At 39.5% G+C, this 27,039-nt stretch overlaps 1 protein-coding gene across 1 annotated transcript in view; it reads right to left on the bottom strand.

The window, feature by feature from the left end:
• RNF141 (ring finger protein 141) overlaps positions 1 to 17,763 on the bottom strand; it is a 42,301-nt gene extending 24,538 nt beyond the window's left edge. The window contains exons 1-2 of the mRNA XM_012456671.3: positions 17,685 to 17,763; positions 2,479 to 2,670 (exon numbers count right to left, since the gene is read on the bottom strand). Coding sequence (XP_012312094.1) covers positions 2,479 to 2,621 — 143 coding nt within the window. The 5' untranslated portion in view covers positions 2,622 to 2,670; positions 17,685 to 17,763. The remainder of the gene's footprint in view (positions 1 to 2,478; positions 2,671 to 17,684) is intronic.
• Positions 17,764 to 27,039: the final 9,276 nt, after the last annotated feature.

Raw genomic sequence — 27,039 nt, 5'->3', positions numbered from 1 at the left:
AAACCTCTTGAAAGTTCTTGTTCAGATAATTTGGGACTGGATCAAATAAAACAACTGATTTGAGACATTTTATATACAGCTTTACTGTCCTCCCCTAGCAGAGTAATTTTAATTTAGAGAGCTACAGGATTTTAATATAAAAATAGATCACTTTTAGAAGGTAATGCAATATTATACTATCAACATTAATTTAAATCAGTTCAAAGACATGCATAAGTATTACGGTTCCCTTTTATCATTACTAACAACTCTCTCTGGGCACCAGTGGGAATATCACACTCAACTAAGTGACTTACAGCTCAATAAAATGAGGCCATCAAAAGTTAAGCAACTAGCCTTAGGAAACAAAGTATTCTGTGAAAATAATTCAGCCGTGCCAGTTTCCAGTTCTGTTTTCTAGCTGCCAAGCCACACTTCGTCGTGCATAGGTTTAATTTCACAGTTCTTGAAGATCATTGCATGTCTGAAATGCCCAACTCTGACCCATGGGAATTGGTTTTAAAAACCAAATCCAGTCAGAAGTGTCCTGTGCTAAATAAATAAAAGGAAGACCTCTGTATCACACAGTAAGCTTAGTTTGTGGATGGTTTTATAGGGTACATTTTATCTAATACCTGTATCTTTAGGCTAAAGGGCAAAATTTTATACAATAGACTGGGTTTGTGAATATAAATTCCAAGACTCTAAAGGAGTGGTAAATGTCATTGATGACTGCTCATAAGAGTTGAAAACACAGCATTCCACTCTTATGATATTACTAAATTCACAGTCCTATTTTAAAAATTCCTTAAGAATATGGTCCCAGAAGTAATGCTTCAAACACCACCCTTTGGATAATTTAAAAAAACAAATGCTAGAATTTTTAAAACCAATGACTATATTTTTATTATAAAATACATAAATACACATAGTAAAATGTAAAATTCCCTCATCTGCCTTCTTTTCCCACTATCTCCCAACCAAGAGACAAGCACTGGGAATAGTTTAGTTCATTTTCTACACACACATACACCCCCCTATATACAGGTTTTGTTTTTTAATGAATGAAAGCCAGTCTTCTTAAAATAAACCACCTTCTAAGATAACTTTTAAGACAGTCTTTATTCTTCACAATAAAGACGGTGTATCTTCACATAAAGACAGTATGTCAAGCTTATCTAATGTGTTCCAGATTGCCAAGTATGTCTGTTACCACCTAATACCACAGTCATGCCTAGGGAGCATGTTCATATATCTTACCTTAAACTATTAATAGTGACTACAGTATTGTAAGTTTATATATTAAGTGATCCTGAACTGCCAGATGATTTCATTCAGTCTTCTTAAGGGGAGGTAATGTGGGATAACAGGAAATCTGAGATTCAGAGAGGTGATCCTGCCATTAATACCTGGGCAATCAATTTAGCCCTCAATTAAAAGGTCTAGTCCTTAGCAGAGTGCCTTGCACATACTATGTGCTCAGTGAATGTTAGCTAAGTTGAAGAGACTAAACAGAGACCTTTACGATCTCATTTAACAGGTGACTCCATAGATTCTAATTATACTCCCAGGGGTTAGAAGATATATATAAATAAAGGTGGATGTGGATGTTGCCAGAGGCAGATTTAAAAGAAAAACATAACATCTGCCCAATTGTCACCAAGGGAGAAAATAAACAGCAAAAAAGTTGTATTTAAAAAGCACAGTGATCTGGGGCCATTCAGGGACAAGGCGCCCTGTATGTTTTAATAGCTTCTATATAGATCAATACCAAAATTGATGTAATAAATAAATTAATAAAAGACTAAGTGGTATTAGGTGTGCTCTTTAAGAAGGCAGAGAAATTTATATTCCATTTTAAAAATCTATTCAAAGACTTAAGTAGAAATTTAAAGGTGTTAACTAATTACAATATATTAATTAATGAAATATGTTATTTCTCAGTGGCAAAAATGAGCCAGTACTATACATGTATTCCTCTGGCAGTAAAAAATAGTATATATGTATGTGTGTATACACACACACACACACACACATATAAATCAATTGGTTCATGTACAGAAACCTTCTCAGTGTTACCTTTGACTATCCTAGGAGTCTTTCTCCAGAATGGCTAATTTGCATATTCCATTTTATGCAACCCTTTAGTGCTTTCAAACAAGAGTCTATTGGTATAAAATTGAGATGTTGGGTTCTACTACTGTATCCTAGAATTGCTTCAATATGCCTGTGCTGTGTTCCAAGTTCCATTTTAAGTTCCTTCCATCTCTTCTGTCCCCATTACATATTTTCAAAAAGCTACATAGACATAATAGATACTCAATAAATATTTCAGAAAGCTACATGGCTATAATAGATACTCAGTAAATATTTGTTAATTGCTAACTGAAAACATTTAAGTCTTACCAATCAATACCTCTGGTTACATCTTACATAGCCATGACATATGGGTCATACATACATCAGTGGAAAATGAAAAACAAAAAAAGCAAGGCTTACACATCATTAAGCTCAGCTACTCTCCCAAGAAATTCTTCATAAGTTAAGGAGCCACTTTCTCGAACCAATGTGACATGTTTTGCTACTTTTTCTGGTAACTTGCTAATAACCAACTGTGTCTGTTCCGAAATTTGCTGTCCCATGATGAAATGATGTCTTTCAAAATCCAGAAAGTGTTGCTTCACATAGTTTCTGTCAAATATACAGAAAAGTTACTTTTACATATAATACAAAAACAGCAATGTACCCATTCTTCAAAAAAGTAAAGAAAACTAGGAATACCTTTAAGTGAGAGCTAAGTAGACCTACATGAGTCTGTGGTAGAATTTAAATGACTATGGTTTTCAGATTCACATGGTTAAATGAGAAAACAGGATTCACTTATATATCACTGGGGGTGGTGGTGATGAACCTCTAATTCTTGTAAGTTTACTAAGTCAAAAACCGCTAAAGCATGTGTGTGTGCACACACACACAGGCATTCAAGTAATTGTATTTAAGAGGAAGCTTGTCTACCTTATATAATTTTCCTAAGAACATTTCCTGACTGCTTACCATGTCAGACTCCAAACTGTTTTCTATATATTATGTCAGCTACTTCATACAACAATTCTAAGAGGCAGACAATATTATACTCCTACCTATTTTCCACAGACAGGGAAACTGAGCTAGGTGACTTATCTAAAGTTACACAGTTTTAAGTGGTGAAAGTGAACTTGGAATTTGTTTTTCAGATTCTAGTACTTACATTCTTATCTATACTGACATACTGGCTCACAATATACTTCTATCAGCTAAAAAAATTTGTTGTTGAATTCCTTTATTTATAGATTTATATCTTAGTTTTAATTTTTAAAAATATATAAATTAAACAGACTTAGAGAAACCTAAGAAAATTAAAATGTCATATCTTAACCACCTGACATTTTCTGCTTGGAAAAGACAGCTCTTTTTTGTTCATTGATTCTTTTTTTTTTTTTTTGAGACGGAGTTTTGCTCTTTTTGCCCAGGCTGGAGTGCAATGGTGCCATCTTGGCTCACCGCAACCTCCACCTCCCAGGTTCTCTTGCCTCAGCCTCCTGAGCAGCTGAGATTACAGGCATGTGCCACCATGCACAGCTAATTCTGTATTTTCAGTAGAGACAGGGTTTCTCCATGTTGGTCAGGCTGGTCTCGAACTCCCAACCTCAGGTGATCTGCTCGCCTCAGCCTCCCAAAGTCTGGGATTACAGGTGTGAGCCACTGTGCCTGGCCTGCTCATTAACTTTTAGGTATCCCCAAAAATATATATCTAATACATATCAATTTTTTAAATGCCCCCAAAATCAGTTGCCCCCAAGAAATTCTATTTATCCATCAAAGACTACCATTCTATTTCATCCAAATTAACACCTATATCACATAAAGCAGGTGAAACAGTAATAATCTTATAGGAAAAGTTTTGGTAGGAAGATTGCTTTATCATTTAATCAAAAATAAAGTTATAATTTAAAAATATATAACTTTATAAAGTTAGTAACCAAAAGTAAGTAAAATTTGCTTTTGGTATTCAAATTTAATGTACTGTTTTTGAAGTTTATTCCTTTAGTTACCTAAAATAGGAAAAGGACAATTGAAATTAAAGAAAAACTCAATAATTACTGTTTTGAATCTGAGCCTACTTGGCAATAATAAATATCATAATATAGAGATAAATGAAAGGAAGTTGTTGAGAAAGATCCAGGCCACTTAAAAAAAAATCCCTGAAGGCAAATTATATATAAATATAGCCAAGTGGATTTACAGCAATTGCATCCAAAAAGAAATAATTAAAGATCTTAGCTCAGACGAGGACAGGCAACATCAGTGATTTCTGAATTTCAAAGACTAGTAAAATCTCACAGCACCATGGTGTTGCATACTTCTTTAAATTCAAAGTAAGGACAGTTTCCAAAAATAAAAATTCCCCCAAAATTAATAAAAAATCTTAAAAAAAAACTTATAACCTGAAAAGTAAGATTATTAGAAAAAAAGTCTTTCCCAAGAAGGACAGTAACTTCACAATGAGGTATACCACATATACAGCAGGTAAACTACACATTGTCCTTATTTTTCTTGATCTAATCCAAACTCGTAAAAACATCATCAGGAGCCAAGGATTGCAGACTGGTATTAGGGAGCCACTGTGTTACAGGAGTTTTTAAAAAATTAAATGCAACGAGTAGCACATGCCTGGCGCTTACGTTCTGGAGATAAAACAGTGAACAAAAGAAACATGGTTTTTGCTGCCGTGGAGCATCCAATACAGTGGAGAAGGGACAGTAACCACACAAATAAATATAAAATTACAAAATCAGAAGTGCTGGGTGAACAAGCACAGGTGCTATGAAAGCCCATAAAAGGGGGACTTGACCTAGTTTTGTGTCAGGGAAGAAGTCCCTGGGCAAACAACATTTTACCTGAGGTCAGAACAGTCAGAGTTGGGGATAAAAAAGAGGTAGGGACAAGGCAAAAGGAGGACACTCTAGGCAGAGGTTAGAAAAAGTGCCAGAGATAGGAAGCAGCATGGTCACTTTGAGGTAATTTTTTAAAAGGCCACAATGACTAAAGCAGAGAGGCAAAGGGAGAGGGAAACTGGCACCAAGAGTTCGGCTGTTTCACATTTTTGTTGATGACCTGAAGACTGTATGCCTGCCTAATCTGTGGATGACTAAAACTGTAATAAATGAATATCTAGTGAATAACAGAATCAAGACTAAAACAGACACTGATGTGCTTAAATGAATTATATTTAATATGACTAACAGTTAAATCCTGAAGAGCCAACTGCACAAAAACACATATGTAACATGTTAACTCACATGTAAGAAAAAACACATATGGAAGATATGCTCAAAAGCGGTTACGTTATAAAAGGTCTGGGGTTTTGTTTTTTTGTTTTTTAAAGAGATGGGCTCTTCCTATGTTGCCCAGGCTGGTCACAAACTCCTGGGCTCAAGCAATCCTCCCACCTCGGCCTCCCAAAATACTGGGATTACAGGCATAAGCCACCGCACCCGGGCAGGTCTGTGGTTTTTAATCAAAATAAGTCAACAGTATAACAGGGACAACAAGTATGCTAAAATAATACTAAACTCTTGCTAGAAGCAGATGTCTTGAGCAAGCAGCCTACTAGTCCACTATGCTCTGCAATGGTTAAGCCACACTGAAAAGTCTGTATTCAGCTCCAAGCACTTGGCTTTAAAGGATACTAATAAATTAAAACATATTCATGGGCCTAGGAAAAAAAAAAAAGAGGTTTATTCAAGATAGTCATAGTTTGGCAACAATGAAGCAACATGGTAAGTTTAAATATTTGAGGAGCTGCCATGTGGAAAAACAAGATTCATTTACAGAGTACAGGATGGCCAATAAGTATAAATTCGTAAGTATAAATTAGAAAGGCAGATTTCAACTGGCTAGCCATGTGCAGAAAGCAGAAACTGGACCCCTTCCTGACACCTTACACTAAAATTAACTCCAGATGGATCAAAGACTTAAACATAAGACCTAACACCATAAAAACCCTAGAAGAAAATCTAGGCAAAACTATTCAGGACATAGGCGTAAGCAAGGATTTCATGACCAAAACACCAAAAGCATTGGCAAAGCCAAAATAGACAAATGGGACCTAATCAAAACTCCACAGCTTCTGCATGGCAAAAGAAACAGTCATTAGAGTGAATCAGCAACCAACAGAATGGGAAAAAATTTTGCAGTCTACCCATCTGACAAAGGACTGATATCCAGAATTTACAAAGAACTAAAACAGATTTATAAGAAAAAAACAAGCCTGGATGAGATCCAAGATGGCCGCTTAGGAGGAAGTCGGGATTGCAGCTCCGAGAGAAGGCGCAGAGGGTGAGTGGACGCCGCATTTCCAGACGGATTTTTACTGCCCACAGACCAGGAGATTCACAGCAGGAGAAGCCCCATGGGTCGCCAGCACTGCTGGTTTGAGTGGCGTGGCCGCTCAGCCTACACCCTGGGGCGGGGGGCAGTGGCTTCTTATGCAGAGCGAGAGAGACAGAGTTCCCTCTGAGTCAGCAAGGGGAGCTGAAGCAGGGAGCCAAGCCAGGAGACCCCGGGCAAGGGAGCACCACGAATCTCAGAGCCGCTGCTTTGGCTGAGGCAGCGGCACACAGGGCAGCGGATTTTAACTGCCCACAGACCAGGAGATTCACAGGCGGAGAAGCTCCACGGGTTCCCAGCTCCGCTGGTTGGACCAGAGCAGCTGCTCGGCCTGCACCGGGGGCGGGGAGCAGCGGCTCCTTGAGCAAAGTGAACGAGACTGTGTCCCCTCTGGGCCAGCAAGGGGAGCTGTGGCAAGGAGGCAAACCAAGAGATTACTGGGCAAAGAGGGCCCCTCTGGAAACACGGCTGAACCTGGGACGGTCCAGCTCTGTGGGGGAGGGGCGTCCTCCATCGGGAAACACCCTGCAGTTCCCGGGGCAATTTTCCGTAACCAAGACAACCCGCCACTACAGAGACTCCGTCACTACAGGGGCGGGCCAGCATAGCGGAAGCAGTTCTAACTACACCCACAGGACTGCAGGGAAGCTCACACGGAAGCTGGGCAGAGCCCAAAACAGCTCAGTGAAGCCTCTGCAGGCTAAGTGTGACTAGACTGCCACCTTGTGGGCAGGGAAAACGGTAGCAACACAGCTGAAAAGCATAAAGCGCTAACCCCCTGGGCCAGAACACCTGGGGAGAAGAAAAGGGGGTTTATGAGTTCAGCTGCTGCAGACTTAAAATTACCAAAATCAGAAAGACAGCAACTACAAAGTCAATAGGTGGATAAATCCACAAAGATGGGAAGAAACCAGCGCAAAAAGGATGAAAACACCCAAAACCAGAACACCTCTCCCGCTACAAGGCAGCATAACTCCTCACCAGCACGGGAACAAGACTGGACGGAGAATGAGTGTGATGAAATGACAGAATCAGCTTTCAGAAAATGGATAATAAGAAACTTCTGTGAGCTAAAAGAACATGTTCTAACCCAATGCAAAGAAACTAAGAACCTTGAAAAAAGACTTGATGAAATGCTAACGAGAATGGACAACTTAGAGAGGAATATGAGTGAATTGATGGAGCTGAAAAACACAACAGGAGAACTTCGTGAAGCATGCACAAGTTTCAACAGCAGAATTGACCAAGCAGAAGAAAGGATATCAGAAGTCGAAGATCAACTCAATGAAATAAAACGAGAAGGGAAGATTAGAGAAAACAGGGTAAAAAGGAATGAACAGAGTCAACAAGAAATATGGGACTACGTGAAAAGACCTAATCTACGTTTGATAGGTGTACCTGAATGTGACGAAGAGAATGCATCCAAGCTGGAAAATACTCTTCAGGATATTATCCAGGAAAACTTCCCCAACCTAGCAAGGCAGGCCAATACTCAAGTCCAGGAAATACAGAGAACACCACAAAGATATTCCTCTAGAAGAGCAACCCCAAGGCACATAATCATCAGATTCACCAGGGTTGAAATGAAGGAGAAAATACTAAGGGCAGCCAGAGAGAAAGGTCGGGTTACCCACAAAGGGAAATCCATCAGACTCACAGCAGATCTCTCAGCAGAAACCCTACAGGCCTGAAGAGAGTGGGGGCCGATATTCAACATCCTTAAAGAAAAGAACTTTCAACCCAGAATTTCATATCCAGCCAAACTAAGCTTCATAAGTGAAGGAAAAATAAAATCCTTTGTGAACAAGCAAGTACTCACAGATTTCATCACCACCAGACCAGCTTTACAAGAGCTCCTGAAGGAGACACTACACATAGAAAAAAACAACCAGCACCAGCCACTCCAAAAACGCACGGAATGGTAAAGAGCAGCAACAAAATGAGGAATCTGCATCAACCAATGGGCAAAACAGCCAGCTAGCATCAAAATGACAGGATCAAACTCACACATAACAATATTAACCCTAAATTTAAATGGACTAAATGCCCCAATCAAAAGACACAGACTGGCAAATTGGATAAAAAGCCAAAACCCATCAGTGTGCTGTATCCAGGAAACCCACCTCACATGCAAGGATACACAAAGGCTCAAAATAAAGGGATGGAGGAAGATTTACCAAGCAAATGGAGAGCAAAAAAAAGCAGGAGTTGCAATTCTCATCTCTGATAAAATAGACTTTAAAGCAACAAAGATCAAAAGAGACAAAGAAGGACATTACATAATGGTAAAAGGATCAATGCAACAAGAAGAGCTAACGATCCTAAATATATATGCACCTAATACAGGAGCACCCAGATACATAAGGCAAGTTCTTAAAGACTTGAAAAGAGACTTAGACTTCCACACATTAATAGTGGGAGACTTCAACACACCATTGTCAATATTAGACAGATCAACGAGACAGAAAATTAATAAAGATATCCAGGACTTGAACTCAGACCTGGAACAAGCAAACCTAATAGACATTTACAGAACTCTCCACCCCAAATCCACAGAATATACATTCTTCTCAGCACCACATCACACCTACTCTAAAATTGACCACATAATTGGAAGTAAATCACTCCTCAGCAAATGCAAAAGAACGGAAACCATAACAAACAGTCTCTCAGACCACAGTGCAATCAAGTTAGAACTCAGAATTCAGAAGCCAACCCAGAATCGCACAGCCTCATGGAAATTGAACAACTTTCTCCTGAATGTTGACTGGATAAACACTGAAATGAAGGCAGAAATAAAGATGTTCTTCGAAACCAACAAGAACGAAGACACCACATACCAGAATCTCTGGGACACATTTAAAGCAGTCTCTAGAGGAAAATATATAGCAATAAGTGCCCACATGAGAAGAAAGGAGAGAACTAAAATTGACACCCTATCATCAAAATTAAAAGAGCTAGAGGAGCAAGATCAAAAAAACTCAAAACCTAGCAGAAGACAAGAAATAACTAAGATCAAAGCAGAATTGAAGGAGATAGAGACACAAAAAACCCTACAAAAAATCAATAAATCCAGGAGCTGGTTTTTTGAAAAGATCAACAAAATAGACAGACCACTAGCCAAACTAATAAAAAAGAAAAGAGAGAATAACCAAATAGATGCAATAAAAAATGATAAAGGGGATATCACCACAGATGCCACAGAAATTCAAACCATCATCAGAGATTATTACAAACAACTCTATGCACATAAATTAGAAAACCTGGAAGAAATGGATAAATTCCTGGACAGTAGCCTCCTCCCATGCCTAAACCAAGAAGAAGTCGAAACCCTGAATAGACCAATAACAAGGTCTGAAGTCGAGGCAGCAATTAAGAGCCTACCGCCTAAAAAAAGCCCAGGCCCAGATGGTTTCACAGCCGAATTCTACCAGACATACAAAGAGGAACTGGTACCATTCCTACTGAAACTATTCCAAATAATCCAAAAAGAGGGAATCCTTCCCAAATCATTTTATGAGACCAACATCATCCTAATACCAAAACCCGGCAGAGACTCAACAAGAAAAGAAAACTACAGGCCAATATCCATGATGAACATAGATGCAAAAATCTTCAATAAAATACTGGCAAGCCAATTACAACAACACATCAAAAAGCTTATCCACCATGATCAAGTAGGATTCATCCCGGGGATGCAAGGCTGGTTCAATATACGCAAGTCTATAAATGTAATTCACCACATAAACAGAACCAAAGACAAAAACCACATGATTATCTCAATTGATGGAGAGAAGGCCTTCGACAAAATTCAACAGCCCTTTATGCTAAAAACTCTCAATAAACTAGGTATCGACGGAACGTATCTCAAAATAATAAAAGCTATTTATGACAAACCGACAGCCAATATCATACTGAATGGGTAAAAACTGGAAGCATTCCCTTTGAAATCTGGCACTAGACAAGGATGCCCTCTCTCACCACTCCTATTCAATATAGTACTGGAAGTTCTAGCCAGAGCAATCAGGCAAGAAAAAGAAATAAAGGGTATTCGATTAGAAAAGGAGGAAGTCAAATTGTCTCTATTTGCAGACGACATGATTGTATATCTAGAAGACCCTATCACCTCAGCCCAAAATCTCCTGAAACTGATAAGCAACTTCAGCAAAGTCTCAGGATACAAAATCAATGTGCAAAAATCACAAGCATTCCTATACACCAATAACAGACTTAAAGAGAGCCAAATCAAGAACAAACTGCCATTCACAATTGCTACAAAGAGAATAAAATACCTAGGAATACAACTAACAAGGAACGTAAAGGACCTCTTCAAGGAGAACTACAAATCACTGCTCAACGAAATAAGAGAGGACACAAACAGATGGAGAAACATTCCATGTTCATGGTTAGGAAGAATTAATATCGTGAAAATGGCCATACTGCCCAAAGTAATTTACAGATTCAACGCTATCCCCATCAAGCTACCAATGACCTTCCTCACAGAACTGGAAAAAACCACCTTAAACTTCATATGGAACCAAAAGAGAGCCCGCATAGCCAAGTCAATTCTAAGCAAAAAGAACAAAGCGGGAGGCATCACACTACCGGACATCAAACTCTACTACAAGGCTACAGTAATCAAAACAGCATGGTACTGGTACCAAAACAGAGATATAGACCAATGGAACAGAACAGAGGCATCGGAGGTGACACAACATATCTACAACCACCTGATCTTTGACAAACCTGAAAAAAACAAGCAATGGGGAAAGGATTCCCTGTTCAGTAAGTGGTGTTGGGAAAACTGGCTAGCCATATGCAGAAAGCAGAAACTGGACCCCTTCCTGACACCTTACACTAAAATTGACTCCAGATGGATTAAAGACTTAAACATAAGACGTAACACCATAAAAACACTAGAAGGAAACCTAGGCAAAACCATTCAGGACATAGGCGTAGGCAAGGACTTTATGACCAAAACACCAAAAGCATTGGCACAAAAGCCAAAATAGACAAATGGGACCTAATCAAACTCCACAGCTTTTGCACAGCAAAAGAAACAGTCAATAGAGTGAATCGGCAACCAACACAATGGGAAAAAATCTTTGCAGCCTACCCGTCTGACAAAGGGCTGATATCCAGAATTTACAATGAACTAAAAAAGATTTACAAGAAAAAAACAAACAAGCCCATTCAAAAATGGGCGAAGGATATGAACAGATACTTTACAAAAGAAGACATACATGAGGCCAACAAACATATGAAAAAATGCTCATCATCACTGGTCATTAGAGAAATGCAAATCAAAACTACATTGAGATACCATCTCATGCCAGTTAGAATGGCGATCATTAAAAAATCTGGAGAAAACAGATGCTGGAGAGGATGTGGAGAAATAGGAACACTTTTACACTGTTGGTGGGAGTGTAAATTAGTTCAACCACTGTGGAAAACAGTGTGGCGATTCCTCAAGGACCTAGAAATAGAAATTCCATTTGACCCAGCAATCCCATTACTGGGCATATATCCAAAGGATTATAAATCGTTCTACTATAAGGACACATGCACACGAATGTTCATTGCAGCATAGTTTACAATAGCAAAGACCTGGAACCAGCCCAAATGCCCATCGATGATAGACTGGACAGGAAAAATATGGCACATATACACCATGGAATATTATGCAGCCATTAAAAACGAGGAGTTCACATCCTTCGTAGGGACATGGATGAACCTGGAAAACATCATTCTCAGCAAACTGACACAAGAACACAAAATCAAACACCACATGTTCTCACTCATAGGCGGGTGTTGAACAAGGAGAACACATGGACACAGGGAGGGGAGCACTATACACGGGGGTCTGTTGGGGGGAGGGGGGATAGCGGTGGGGTGGGGAGTTGGGGAGGGAGAGCATGGGGAGAAATGCCAGATATAGGTGAAGGGGAGGGAGGCAGCAAATCATACTGCCACGTATGCACCTATGCAACAACCTTGCATGTTTTTCACATGTACCCCAAAACCTAAAATGCAATAAAAAAAAAAAAATTAAATAAAATAAAATAAAAAAAAAGAAAAAAACAAGCCCATTCAAATGTGGGCGAAGGATATGAACAGACACTTTACAAAAGAAGACATACATAAGGCCAATAAACATATGAAAAAATGCTCATCATCACTGGTCATTAGAGAAATGCAAATCAAAACTACATTGAGATACCATCTTATGCCAGTTAGAATGGCGATCATTAAAAAATCTGGAGAAAACAGATGCTGGAGAGGATGTGGAGAAATAGGAACACTTTTACACTGTTGGTGGGAGTGTAAATAAGTTCAACCATTGTGGAAGACAGTGTGGCGATTCCTCAAGGACCTAGAAATAGAAATTCCATTTGACCCAGCAATCCCATTACTGGGTATATATCCAAAGGATTATAATCGTTCTATTATAAGGACACATGCACACGAATGTTCACTGCAGCTCAGTTTACAATAGCAAAGACCTGGAACCAACCCAAATGCCCATCGATGATAGACTGGACAGGGAAAATGTGGCACATATACACCATGGAATATTATGCAGCCATCAAAAACAATGAGTTCGTGTCCTTTGTAGGGACATGGATGAACCTGGAAACCATCATTCTCAGCAAACTGACACAAGAGCAGAAAATCAAACACCGCATGTTCTCACTCATAGGCGGGTGTTGAACAATGAGAACACACGGACACAGGGAGGGGAGCACTACACACTGGGGTCTGTTGGGGGGAAATAGGGGAGGGACAGTGGGGGGTGGGGAGTTGGGGAGAGATAGTATGGGGAGAAATGCCAGATATAGGTGAAGGGGAGGAAGGCAGCAAATCACACTGCCACGTGTACTTATGCAACAATCTTGCATGTTCTTCACATGTACCCCAAAACCTAAAATGCAATTTAAAAAAACAAAACAAATATTTATGAAGAGGCTCATCTACAAATCTCCATGCTGCCTTCAAGAGATGATGTCTGCAGAAAAGACAAATAAAGCCAACACTGAAACCACAAGAAATAAAAAAAAAAAAAAAAAAAAGGCAGATTTCAGTTCAATATAAAAGCATGTCCTACCATCCAGAAGTGGAAATGGCTGTTACATGTGAGCTCCCTCTCATTGGAAGTATGGAAGTGTTTAGGTAAAGATTGGAAGTTCATCTAATAAATGTTATAGAGATTTTTACCTGGGTGGGAAGTGGAGTAGGTGACCTAGCATTTTATTCCCAAAATGAAACTTAACCTTCCTCTAACATTCCTGTACCAATCCAATCAAAATGTAATTAAGACTCTAATCAACCAGACTGAAACTTTAAATAATATCTACATGACCTAGCAAAGAAAAAACTGAACTTTTGAAATATATAGTCTCAATATTTAATATACATACATATGATAATCTAACCAGTGTGGTATAGGGGAGATAGAATTTCTCCCCCTCTACTTTCTTAGGGTCTCCAGCTGGGCCTAAGAATTAAACTAACCTAAGATAGATAAACAGGAGAAAAACATACAAATTTTATTTAGTAATTTCTATACATACATAGGAGCCTTCAAGAAAAAGAAGGACTAAAAAAGGTAATTAAGGCCAAAACCTTACATAGGAGATTGGACAAAGGAGAAGTAAACTGTGAAAACATCACAAGACATAAAGGTTTGGGCTGGGGCAGTTAATCATAGAAAAGTGGCTAGGAAGATAAGGGTTACTTTAAGAAGGCTTATTTGAACAGATTTCTTTCAGCTTTGATTGCTCATCTCTGGTAATGATAATGTCTTCCTCCTGGCATAGGGAGGACAGCTTTCACATGGTTGTTTTATCACCAGCCTTCAGGAAATAAAAAAAAGGACGGTTAGAGTGCCCTTCTTACATCTGCTGCTTTTCAATGTGCCTTTAACTCAAAATAATTCTTATGCCAAACTAGTATAATTTGCTACCCTACATACCCACCAAAACCATATTTGAAAAGAAGCATTAGTTGCTTATTATTGAGTTATTAATAGAAAATGATCCCCTTTGTTTCAGCATTGTTTTCATCAGGTGCCCTAACTTTGAGTAAGGTTTATAATTTGAGGCAGCATATTAACTTGTTATCTTGTAACTGTACTTGGTATCTAGGAAACTTCATTACTAACTCCTTGGATTAAAATGCAACACTATCTAGATATAAATATAACATAAATTAACAGTATATTAACTTGTTATCTTGTAACTGTATGTGGTATTTGGGAAACTTTATCACTAACTCCTTGGATTAAAATGCAACACTATCTAGAGACTGAGAGAGTCTGCAAAAGTGGTTCTCAACTTGGTTCAGGAAAGAAGGCCTGAAATTTAGTTCATTTTGAAAACCATAAAATATTGATAAATATTAACATCTATCACTATATAGGTGTTAAAGTAAAGGTATGACTCTGTGATCTACATACAATATAAAAACACAACATAGAGTGCATGTTCACAAAAGCAATCTGTTGAGGCCATCCTCTAATAAGTCACCTCCACAGCTTTTTAGTGTCCCTCTTTGGTGACTGCACATATTTCTGTCATAGTATGACTCTGTGATCTACATACAATATAAAAACACAACATAGAGTGCATGTTCACAAAAACAATCTGTTGAGGCCATCCTCTAATAAGTCACCTCCACAGCTTTTTAGTGTCCCTCTTTGGTGACTGCACATATTTCTGTCATAGTACGACAGCCGTTAAGTCACTGGGCCATTTCCCTCCATGAGCTTCTTGAGGAAAGCAGCCATGGTCTCTCTTCTGGCAGATACACAAGCACTCAATAGATGTTTACTGAATAAATGCAGTAAATATCATTGGCAATTGTTTTTTTATTATTCACTTAGTATTCTTTTGACTTTTGTTGATCTGGTCAGTCATCTATTAGTACTAGCTTGGAGAGAAGCAGAGGTTAAAGACATATATGAAAGAAAATGTAAAACTGAAAATTTATCATTAAATTAATGCTTAGGTAAACTGGGAAACAGTCACCATTTGATTTTAACAAGATACCTCACCTTAGTGCATGCAACGTAATTTGCAAACCACTGGCATAGAATTCAACAAAAGACAAATTTCTGGTTAAGATTTCTCAAATTAACTAACAGCTCTCATATTATTGTGCCACCTATAACACAGTCATTTTCTGCAAGATAAAAATATGCTTTCAAAAAGCATTTGAAGAATTTTCTAAATAAAGAACTGTTATTTTGTAATGCACAAGATCAAGGATTCCAAAAATGCCACATTCTCTAGTGGGTGGTACATACAGTGAATCACTTATTTTTCTAACAAATGAACTGTGGTAGTTCAAACATTCCTTATAAAAATATAAAAATTACATCATTGGTAACTGGTAAAGCAAAAACGAAAAAACTGCTCTGAAACTCTCTAAAAGTTTAAACCATAATTCATTCATAAAATAACTAAAGTAAAATGGAAAAAGCTGAAAATGCAACACAATGACTGAACAACAAGTACTGTACTGCAGTATTTTAAAAACCTCTGTGAAACCGGTTCTCCAAATTTTGTATCAACCTCACTTACAAAGATTTAATTGAAATAAACATCAACTATTTTCATTGTCAAGTCAACTTTATCAGTAATAAATACCAAGTACTACTCACTGAGTCCCTAAGGATACTATTTACTTTATTACTCATTGTTTACTCAAAATCTGTAAACAGACATCAACCTTTTTTTTTTAAGTTAACATAAACACATAGTGAAATAATTAGGCTAGAGTCACTATAGAGTCTGGAATGCCTGTTCCAGGATTAAAGATCTTGATCAGAAGAAGGTATATACAGAGAGAGAGCGAGCGCGAGAAAGAAACTACAAAAGGATAGAGTACTGTACTAGGAGATTAAGAATACAGATTTCTAACAGTACCAGTGTGTTTTCCAATATGACATGTGTTTAGTAAAAACTCACTAGACTTGTAAGAATTCTCTCTGGACCTTCCACACCTTTTCGGGAAGGGAAGGGGAACGAAAGTGTGTATTTAGACGTGAACCAAGAAGGATCAGGCTACACACATCAAATATAAAGTTCACTTACACCAAATGACAAATATTAATCTTTGAAACATACAGTCACATTCTTGAGAAAAGGTTTTAGAAACTGAAGCCAGGCCATGTGAAAGAAAAGGAGAAAAATCCATACTATTTTTGAGCTCTGAATTCAGAAAGCATCACTTCTTAGATGGGTGACTTCGACGTAGAGGTAACTAACGTAGGATCCTTGGCCGGTGGCAGCTCATAACCCCAGACAAAATTCCGAAGGGACAGGTCATTTTATAGCAAGAAGAATGGGCGGAAGGGAGTGAAAACGAGTAACTTCATGCTGAAGGTGTGAGAACTATAAACAACTGATAGTGTTCCAGCAGCTTTATATATGCCAGAGGCAACAACTGAAGTACCTGGCACCGCTAAATAAGACAGTGTCAGAACACAGAAGGGTACACTACCTTTAATAAGGGGGATAGGGATCGATTTCAATAACAATTGTAAATCCACATTTTAGAACACGAGACAAATAACTGAAGGAATAATTTCAAAAGCTAACACAGAAGCCGCCTGTTCCTGCTCTGTAATCACTACCTTCTTATTCTTCGCAAGAAAACTTTTTTTTTTTTTCCCTCTCAGCGAGGTCTCAAGGTAGCAGCTAGTTTGACGAAGAAAGACCTTTGGGAAGGGTAGCGCCTAAGCCAACTCAGAAATGTGGGACTAAGTAGATCGACGTGGCTATTTCTGAGGTATCGCCCCAGGCAAAAGTTTCTTATTTGGCGTGTCCGGCCCGGCGAGGACCGAGACCGCGGGCTACCCTCGCGCTCGCTTTTGCTACGCCGCCTCAGCCCCTCCTCAAGCGCACCTGGACATTTAAGCAACAGCTAAGTCAGCTGGCCGAAAGACTGCGCCGGCGGCAATATTCAAACAACCACTCAGGGACAGAAGAGGAAAAACTCTGTCAGGTCCCTCAGAAACACCCCCAGGCGGGACAAGTCACCGCCACCCCGGGCAACTGGGACCCGCCAGGCAGGAGACCGGCGTACACAGAAGGGCCTCCCGAGCCGGCCCCACGCCCCAAGCCGAGGCCTGGGGAGGGCGGCGAGGACGGGCCTATCTCCTCGCCGAAGCCCGGCTCGGTAGCAGAGGCCCGGCCGGGGTTTCTCTTCCCACTCCCAGGGTCCTGGAGCAGCCAGCAGGGGAAACAGCGAAAGGACAGCGCCGCGGAGCTCACCACAGGTTCAAGGCATCGCGCATCCCGCAGCAGCGGCAGCGCCGCCTCGGCCCACAGCTCAGCCCGGCGGGTGTCGGCGACTCGGCCCGGGACCCGGTCGCACTTCAGTGACGCAAAGCTCCGCCCCCAGCGCGTTGCCTGGAAACGGCGCCCAACTTTCCTCGCCAGCGCTCCTCTGGACCCGCTCTGCAGCTCCTGAAGACTTTTGAGCCCAGATGGCCATCTGAGAGGAGAGGTGGCTGCGAAGGAGAGTCTCGCCTCGCCGGCTCCCGGAGCAGGGGCTTCATGAAGGGGCCTTGGAAACGGCCTGGCCTACTCCCATCCCTCCTGGTGCCATCTCCGGAGCGGAAAGTCCAGCGCTCCGCTGGCGACCAAGGTCGCACTGAGAGCCCTGGTTTGGTCAAAAGTTGGTGTCCAAGATATCACTTCGCAGACCTCCAGCCTCCCCATAGATCATAGATACACAAAGATCATCTAGTTCCTTTATCAGGAAATGGGGCCGATTGTGTTCACCCAGCTAAGTTGTTAAGCATGAGAGAATGTATGAAAAGTAATTACACGGTTCAAAATGCTGAGCTTTGATAAATGATAGATATTATTATGATGAATACATGTTAGTGGTATTATTGCTCTTCAGGACGTCTGAATCAATAACTGCTGTCTGTTCAGCATCTGTTGTGTGCCAAATACTGCACTGGGCATTTTTACAGGCATTGCTCTTAAGTCGTTCGCTCAAAGTTGCCTAGACAATAAACAGCAGAGCAAGGATTTTAACCCAGCTGCGGCTGACACTACTGCCTCTATGCTTAGCAGTTAAACTGCTTCTTATGCTTCTTAATGTTTGGACACCCCTCCTTCACGTGTAGATTTACCCTGTGAAGAGCTAATTCTTCCCTCTAATAATAATATTCGTTGACCATTTACTATATGTCAAACCCTGTTTTAAGAACTTTAAAGATATTAATTCGTTTAATCCTCACAGGAATCCTGCGAGTAGGTATTATTAATACCTTCACTTTACAAATGAAGACACAGGCTTAGAAGAGCCGATTAACTTTTCTAAGGTCAAACAACCATTAAGAAGCAGAACCAGATTCAAACCCAAGCAGACAGAAGCCTGAGCTTGTGCTTTTAATTCCTGTTTTAAACTGCCTCAGTAGTATGGTAAGACTTCATTAGGGATAGGTCAATGCCTGTTTGTGCACCATTATTTCCCTGACAGCATGGTAATTGTTCAATATTTGAACATTTGATGAATATTTGAACACTGGAAAAGCGAAAAGCTTAAAAATTAAGTATACATAATGATTTAGTAAATTCCAAGAGATATCAAATTAAATTCAACAAGATTCCATAGTTCAGCCTAATCCAGCTCTGGAAGTTAGAAATATTACTCTGTAAAAAATGGCCTTCAATTAAACATTATATTGGAGGTTTTGCTTGATGAAATAAAACAAGACAAATAAATAAAAGGCATCCAAGTCAGAAAGGAAGTTGTTGCACTGCATTTATTTGTGTAAGAAAATTGTGGAATACTATTAAAAAGCTACTAGAATTAATAAGAATTAATAAGTCCACACCTGGCTGGACTGTGACAGTGTCTGGACTTGGCCACAAATATACTGTGCCCAAGAGCGGGCCCCAGAGCAGGGAGAGGTCAGACAGAGGTAGCAAGCACTTTCAAACTTGTGGGGGCAAGGGGCTTCCTAGGCCCCTGGGAGCACAAAGATGCCTAGGTCCATAGCTGTGGTTGGACAACTGCAGCTGTGCCCAGGAGGGCGGGGCTCCCATCCCACCAACTTGGAAGTGGGTGGGGATCCTGCCTGTTTTGGCTCCCGTGGTTCCATGAAGTGTGCAGCCCTGGCTGGGCCTCCTTCACTGCAGCCTGCATCTTCACAGCAGCTGCTCCAGACAGGTTGCCAGCCATCAATACCATATATTAAAACTAACTAAAAATGGATCATACATCTAAATGTAAGAACTAAAATCACAAAACTTCTAGAAGACATCTTAGTGACCTTGGATTTTGCAAAGACTTCTTAAACATGGCACAAAAAGCACAAAATGTAAATGAAAAAAAAATTGATGAATTGTACTTCATCAAAATTAAATACTTCTGCTTTTTAAGAGACTCTGTTAAGAAAATGAAAAGGTAAGCCACAGACTTGGAGAAAGTATTTGCAAAACATGTATTTGATACAGGACTTCTAACTAGAATACATAAATAACTTTTACAACCTGATAAGAAGACAACCCAACTTTTTTAAATGAGCAAAAGATTTGAACAGACATTACACCAAAGATTTATAGATGACAAAATAAGCACATAAATTAACATAATTAATCATTAGGGAAATGCAAATTAGAAAATAAGATTTCACTGTGCACTGTAGCTACTAGAATGGCTAAAATTTTAAAGACAGATCCTATCAAGCGTTGACAAGGATGTGGAACAACTGAAATTCTTCTATACATCATGTTGGAAATGTAAAATAATACAAAAACTTTGGAAAAGAGTTTGGCTATTTGTTAAAAAGCTAAATATACACTTACCATATGATCTAACCATTCTACTCCTACAAATTTATCCAAGAGAAATGAAAGCATATGTCTACACAGAGGCAGAATTCTGCTTTAATCAATTCAGAGAAAAGGTTACATTGGTGCATCCCAAGCCATCATTCTGGGAAAGGAGAATAAAGGAAGTTTGGATATTACAACAAAAATAATCTTTGCCCCCATTCATACTTCATTAATTTCAGCTAATAACCCTCAGTGCAGAGTTCTCTGAGAAACCTCTTTTAAACATATGGCTAAGCCTGGAGACCTAAGTACGATCCATAAAGAGAAAAATGCAACAGAGGCTATGAGTCCAGCTATCTAATTCCATACGTAGAATAGAAGTAATGGTAGAAAATGGCTAACCTGCCTCTAGGGCGCAGGTCCTGCCAGAGGCTGAGAGAGGAAGCAGTCAAGTGAGTGCAATGAATGGGTGCTGAGCTTTAAGGTAGCTTAGCTACCTTGAAGTTTAGGGATAACCTCACCTATCAGTAAAATGTGTGTGCCTACCAGTAAATGTCCTGCTGTTTATCAGTAGGCTTAGCAACTCCTCTTCCTATGAGGGGGGAATTGGAAAGGGTACATAAAGAATTGGGAGCAGGGATGGGAATATTCTCTTGCTTATATTACAGTCTGAAGTGTTCCTCAGCTCTGATTGTCACCACATGAAATTTTTCCTTCTTGCAGATGCAGACCACCCAGCTTTCCCACTGACCACTGGATGATTATTACATCGTTTTGATTGAGTATATTAGTGCTTTGATTTACCTGCCTTCGGGTTTCAGGCTTGGGGCAAGATGCCTTGCAGGCAATGCCTTGTTTCTGTCCAAATCAGGATCAGGTTTGCCTCTTGACTTTGCCCAGATACCAGTCAATACCAAGGGTGAGTTGACATCATCTCTGATGCCTGCTAATGGTATATGCCTCATCCCACCCTCCTTTCTGGATTTACCACCCAGACATATTTTCCATGCAGGATCTTCAGATTTAAACATCCTCTCCCCATATTTATCCTACATAGAAATTTCTGTTACGTTCTTTAATTGATAGTATAATCTTTGATACATTCTTTTATTAATCTTCTGATGGAGAAAACATGATTTTAAGATATTTGGTTATGATACTATAGCTTTATTCAGTTTTATAACATCGAAGTCATTGTTATTACTATTATTTATGATGTTGACTTTGCTGAAATGGTGATCTTCATAGGTAAAAGAATGTGCACTGTTGAGTACTGAATTAGGTCTTTTGGTATTCATGAAGATTTTATTTTTAATTGATTTTGTCTTTTTTGTTTGTTTGTTTGAGATGGAGTCTTGCTCTGTTGCCCAGGCTTGAGTGCAGTGGCATGATCTCGGCTCACAGCAACCTCCACCTCCGGGTTCAAGCAATTCTCTACCTCAGACTCCCAAGTAGCTGGGATTACAGGTGCCCACCACCACACGTGGCTAATTATTTTGTATTTTTAGTAGAGACAGGGTTTTGCCATCTGGACCAGGCTGGTCTTGAACTCCTGACCTTATGATCCACCCACTTCAGCCTCCCAAAGTGCTGGGATTATAGGCGTGAGCCACCATGCCCTGTCAATTTTGTCTTTTTTTATATCACAAAAATATTTTCAACTTCACTAAAGGCAAAATTCAAACAAAATAACAGTGGAGTGGTAAAATAAGTCTGGAAGTTATAAAAAAGGATTCTTATTTTCAAAAAATTATAGCATTTAGTGCAGAATTTCAGATTGCTAAGAAAGCATCCTAGGCTTCAAAGATTAAAATAGAAATATAGAGACCAAGGAATCAAATTTTTGCCAATACTTCTTAGCTTTGTTGTTTCAGAGGGAGCTCAATTTGTTTTTAATTAATCACAGTTCAAAACACACTGCAGTTTAGGTTCCCTATTAAGATAAATATCAATTTGACTCACAGAAGTGAGTCAATGGCCAACTCAGAGAGTAAAGTTCAAGTATAATAGCCTTTATGCATTCTTCTGTCTTGTTCACAATTGCATTCTACACCAAAATAAAGTCTTCATGAAGAACAGAATTTAAGTGGACAAAAACAGTTAGCTCTGTACTGAATGACCTTAGCACTTAATGCAGATAACTGGATAAAGGTATAACTTGCAACTCATGAAATCTCAATAAATGAATGTATACATGTATTCATTCAACAACACTTACTGAAAGCCTACTCAGTAAATGTGCTAGATTTACATATACTACACAAGTGCTAAGAATGCAAGAAAAAATATGTACACAGTTAACATAATACAATGTGGCATATAATAACAGAGATAAATAAACAAATTTTAAAAAGAAGGAATGAGAAAAATTCATTAATATGGTAGGAGGCAGCTTTCTAAAATGGCTGCCAATGATCTCCACATCTTGGTATTCATGCCCTTGTATAATCCACTCCCCTTAAGCATAGCTGGACATAGTGACTTCCTTCTAATGAATAAAATATGGCAAAAATAATTGGATGTCACTTCCAAGATTAGATCTAACAGATTATGACTTTCATCTTGCTAGCACGCTTCCTTTCTGGCTCTTCTCGCTTGTTGCTCTGATGAAGCAAACTGCTATTTTGTAAGCTGTCCCAAAGGAGAGGTCTACTGGGAAAGAACTGAGGGTAGCCTTTGGCCAACTGCAAACAAGGAACTAAATCCTGTCAACAGCCATGCAAGTGAAATTGGAAGTGAATTCTAGTGAAGCCCTGAGATGACTAAACCCTGGCAGATACTTAAATTGCAGCTTTGTGAGTGACCCTGAAGCAGGGGACCCAGGTACCCATGCCTAGTTTCCTGACCCACAACAATGTTAGATAATAAATGCTGTAAAAGTCATGAAGTTTTCAGATAATTCATTTTGCAACAATTGATAACTCATAACATTAGGAAGAAAAGGAAGTTAATTAAAAAAGAAGGCAGTTGCAACATGAGAAGGCATCATACAGATTAAATTCTAGGATGGTAAATGAACATGTGTAGCCAAAGCATGAAGTATCCTTGCAGGAATTAATAAGGTTTGAGAAGAGGATTCAAAGTCAAATTGTAAAGTGCATTCAGTGTCATTTGTATCAGTCAGTGTTCCCTTACAGAAACCCCTCCAACTATTTTAAATTTTTAAAAAAAGTTTAAGACAGGATATTAGGTACTTATAAAATCATTGGAAGGGCTCAAGGGATAATTTCTAGTCTCAGCCCCCAGGAATGCCTATCTCTGAATGGGCCCACAGGGAAGTTTGTATCTCCTCCATAATTAGAAAAGTAGGGAAGCAGGAGATGTAACTGTAATAGGTCTGTTGCTCGATGTACATGGCAAGTTAACATGCCAAGACATGGGGATTGCAGCAGAGAAAAAAGTTTAATCATAGGTAAGGCTGCTGAACGAGGAGACAGAAGGAAACTCCAAATCTGTCTCCTGAGGGAATTTGAGGCTAAGGTTTTTAAGGGTTTTGGAGTAGGCCAGAGTATGGAGATCGTTGACTGGTCAAAGAGTTCAGGGAAGCATGTGACAGGGAGATAAAGAAATGATATTCTCTCTCTCTAAAGAAAGGTGTGTGGGGGGGCAGTGTCAAGAGCTCCTTGAAGAAAATGGTTGATTCTAGAACCAGAGCAAGAAAGGTACAGAATAAGAGGACACTGGAGCATCTTATAGTGCCAGAAAGTAAAGAAGTGCCCAATAAAAACACAAAGAAGGGAGTATGTCAAAGGGATATAGGAGCAAATGGAAAGAGTTCCCAATAGTCAGTCTTGGAAAAAAATGAGCAATAACATAAATAAAAGAGTATTGTATTATTACCTAAAGTAGAAAATATTCTTGAGTCCATAATGATATGAATAACTTATTTAAATAATAAATTAATGACGGGGAATAGATGAGTCTCCTGTGTAGGAAAAGCCCAGATAATTTATGTAGACATTCCACTTTTGAGGAAGCAGAGCATAACTCCTTTCTTAGGTGTGGGCTGTTCACAGTGACGTCTTTCCAATACCGTATAGAGAAGAGTAACTTTACAGTGGAGAAGCCTGACAAACACTACCTCAGCCAGGTGCTTAAGGCAAACATCAGCAGTGATAGATCATGTTGATATTATGTACCCTTGATATAACATGATGAAAATGGCACTGTATTTCTGTGGTCTTCCTTCCCAAAACATATAACCCCCATGTAGTCATAAGAAAACATGAGAGAAATCCCAGCTGAGAGATACCCTATATAACACCCAAACAGTACTCCTCAGAACTAACAAAATTATCAGGAACAAGAGAAGTCAGAGAAGCTGTCACAGCCAAGAAGATACATGGCGACTAAATGTAATGTTGTGTGCTGGTTGGGATATTGGAACAGCAAAAGGACATTAGGTAGAAACTAAGGAAATAAGAATAAATCTTATAGTCTTCAGTTAATGATAGTATATTGGCATTGTTTCATTAATTGTTACAAATGCGCCATGCTAATATCAGATCTTAATAATAGGGGAAACTGATGTGGGGTGTATGGACACTCTTTAAACTGTGTTCACAATATTTTTTTGTAAATTTACTCTGAAATAAGTTTATTTTTTAAAAAGTAAATAGTCTTCTAGATGCTAAAGGAGGAATTCTTAAATCACATCAACACTGTTTAGAAATTTGGGCATTTCCTGAGGAACATACAGAGAGGAGAGAATTCCCATTTGATTTTAGTATTAACGAAAAATGCTCTTAGATCAAACTTGACCTTATATATAGACTATTCCAGGAATGAACCACTAAATTTTATTACTTTTAACTAGAAAAATCGACTAACAAATAATTGCTTTTCCTCCTGTTTGGAGACTATGATATTACAATTATTAAATATTAATTTATTGGTTTTTATCCGGCTTGTAACAACCAGAGCCCTTGTTACAGTCTTTTGTTACAACGTTGGGGTGTTTTAGGACTCAGGAGCAGGTCTCAGAAAACAGAATCTCTTTCTCTGAACTTCTCCTGTCCTTCTTTCACCTGCTCCGAAGCAGGACTCTAATCTGATTGTGGATCAAAAGACCCTCATTCCAGACAGAGTCCTGCCTGATACTCTGGAGGAAGAAAGGCTGCACAGAGAGGCCAAGGGGAACCTGAACAGGCAGGCCTTGCTGGGCTTCCCAACTCAGTCTGTTAGTATGAGGTCATATCCCTTTTGTCCAATGACATTTCTACACAGTTGTCAATCCTGACTGTGAAAAACAAAAAGGAAAGGATTTGGAGAGCTTCCAGATAGCTGAACACATGGAGGTTCCTGGAGGATGGAGCAGGTGTGGAATCTCTGTCTCTCCACCCCTTTCTCCTTACCTGGCCCTATGCATCTGTCTCCTTTGTAACATCCTTATAACAAATCTTTAAATGTGTTTCTCTGAGTTCTGTGAGCAGCTCCAGCAAATGAATTGAACCCAAAGAGGGGGTCATGAGAACCCCAACTTAAAGCGGGTCATCGGGAGTTCCGGAGGCCCAGACTTGCCATTGGTGTCTGTAGGGTGGGAGGCAGTTTTGGGGACCGAGCCCTCACTCTGTGGGATCTGATGCTATCTCCAAATAGATAGTGTCAGAATTTAATTAGAGGACACCTAGCTGGTGTCTGCTGCTTGGTGTGTGGGGAAAAAAAACCCTTACCTTTGGTCATCGAGTTCTTTGCTGATGACTGTTGTGGTGGTATGAGAATAGAGGAAAAACAAGGCCGGGAAATTTTTCTGAAACAGAGGCTTAAAACATTTTCTTTTTGGTGTGAGTGACCCTCCCATTCCTTAGTAAAAATGTATTTACTTGCATGTTATTATTGTCCTTACAAACTTGTTTTTCCCTAGAGCAATTGATTTTGCTTTAGGTACTAGCTGAAGGTCTAGAGGCAATATAATTTAGAATCCTTATTTAGAAGTCAATATGACTCAATTCTGTTCAAGCCAAATGGTATCTGTGTGTAAGCCCTGTGTGGGGACTCCAGTCATCTGCATTAGTCCAGCTTCCTACTCTTGGAAATCAGCTTGGCTTGACTGGACCTGTATTGGCATGTTAATGTTTGATAGTGGCCTGGTCTTTATAAAAGCATACAATTTTGCAGACGCCTCCTTCTCAGGACAGAGTATCTTTGCTCAAAGGAGTGGATTTATTTTGTGTGAGCCAGGGAGGCAGGCATGAAGAAAGAGCATTCTGGGATGGCAGGGGAGATCCTTTGCACCAGTTGAAAATGCCATCACGTGGCTCTCCAGCTGCCTCTTTTGAAGACTGGCTGTGGTGGGGTGGACCGTAGGTCTGAAGTGGGGAGATCCCCTGTATTCTTCCAATTTCTCATTGTTCAGTGGAGAATAAAGAGAATTTAACTAAGGAGGAAATTTCTAGACCAAGCTCTAACTTTAGCTATTTGTGATATCGGGCTTCACTTTACTCTGTGAATAAAGGGTTTAGAGGAAATTACTTTGGGTCCTTCTGAGCCTTACATTGTCTGACCTATGAGGTGGCTCAGGTAGGTCTTTGTTGAGGTTGGTGTCTATATCAATGAGGAGTCAGCTCAAAGCTCTTTAGTGGTTCTCTTTTTCTCTTGTCATTGCCAACAGATTTAAGATAGATTCTGTGAAGTTGACACAGGGGTCCTAAGTTGTTTTCCTTATTTCACCCCTGTTGTTTTTGGTAGGTGGCCGATTCCAAGCTTACATATTGGGACAGTTTATATTTCTTTTTGTATTATTATTATTTTTTGAGACAGAGTCTCACTCTGTCACCCAGGCTGGAGTGCAGTGGCACAATCTCAGCTCACTGCAACCTCCGCCTCCTGGGTT

This window comes from Aotus nancymaae, unplaced genomic scaffold (assembly GCF_030222135.1).
Source record: "Aotus nancymaae isolate 86718 unplaced genomic scaffold, 86718_ANA_hifiasm-v0.15.2.pri h1tg000059l, whole genome shotgun sequence".
In the NCBI taxonomy this organism is placed as follows: Eukaryota; Metazoa; Chordata; class Mammalia; order Primates; family Aotidae; genus Aotus; species Aotus nancymaae.
This window is presented reverse-complemented; position numbering and strand designations above follow the sequence as displayed.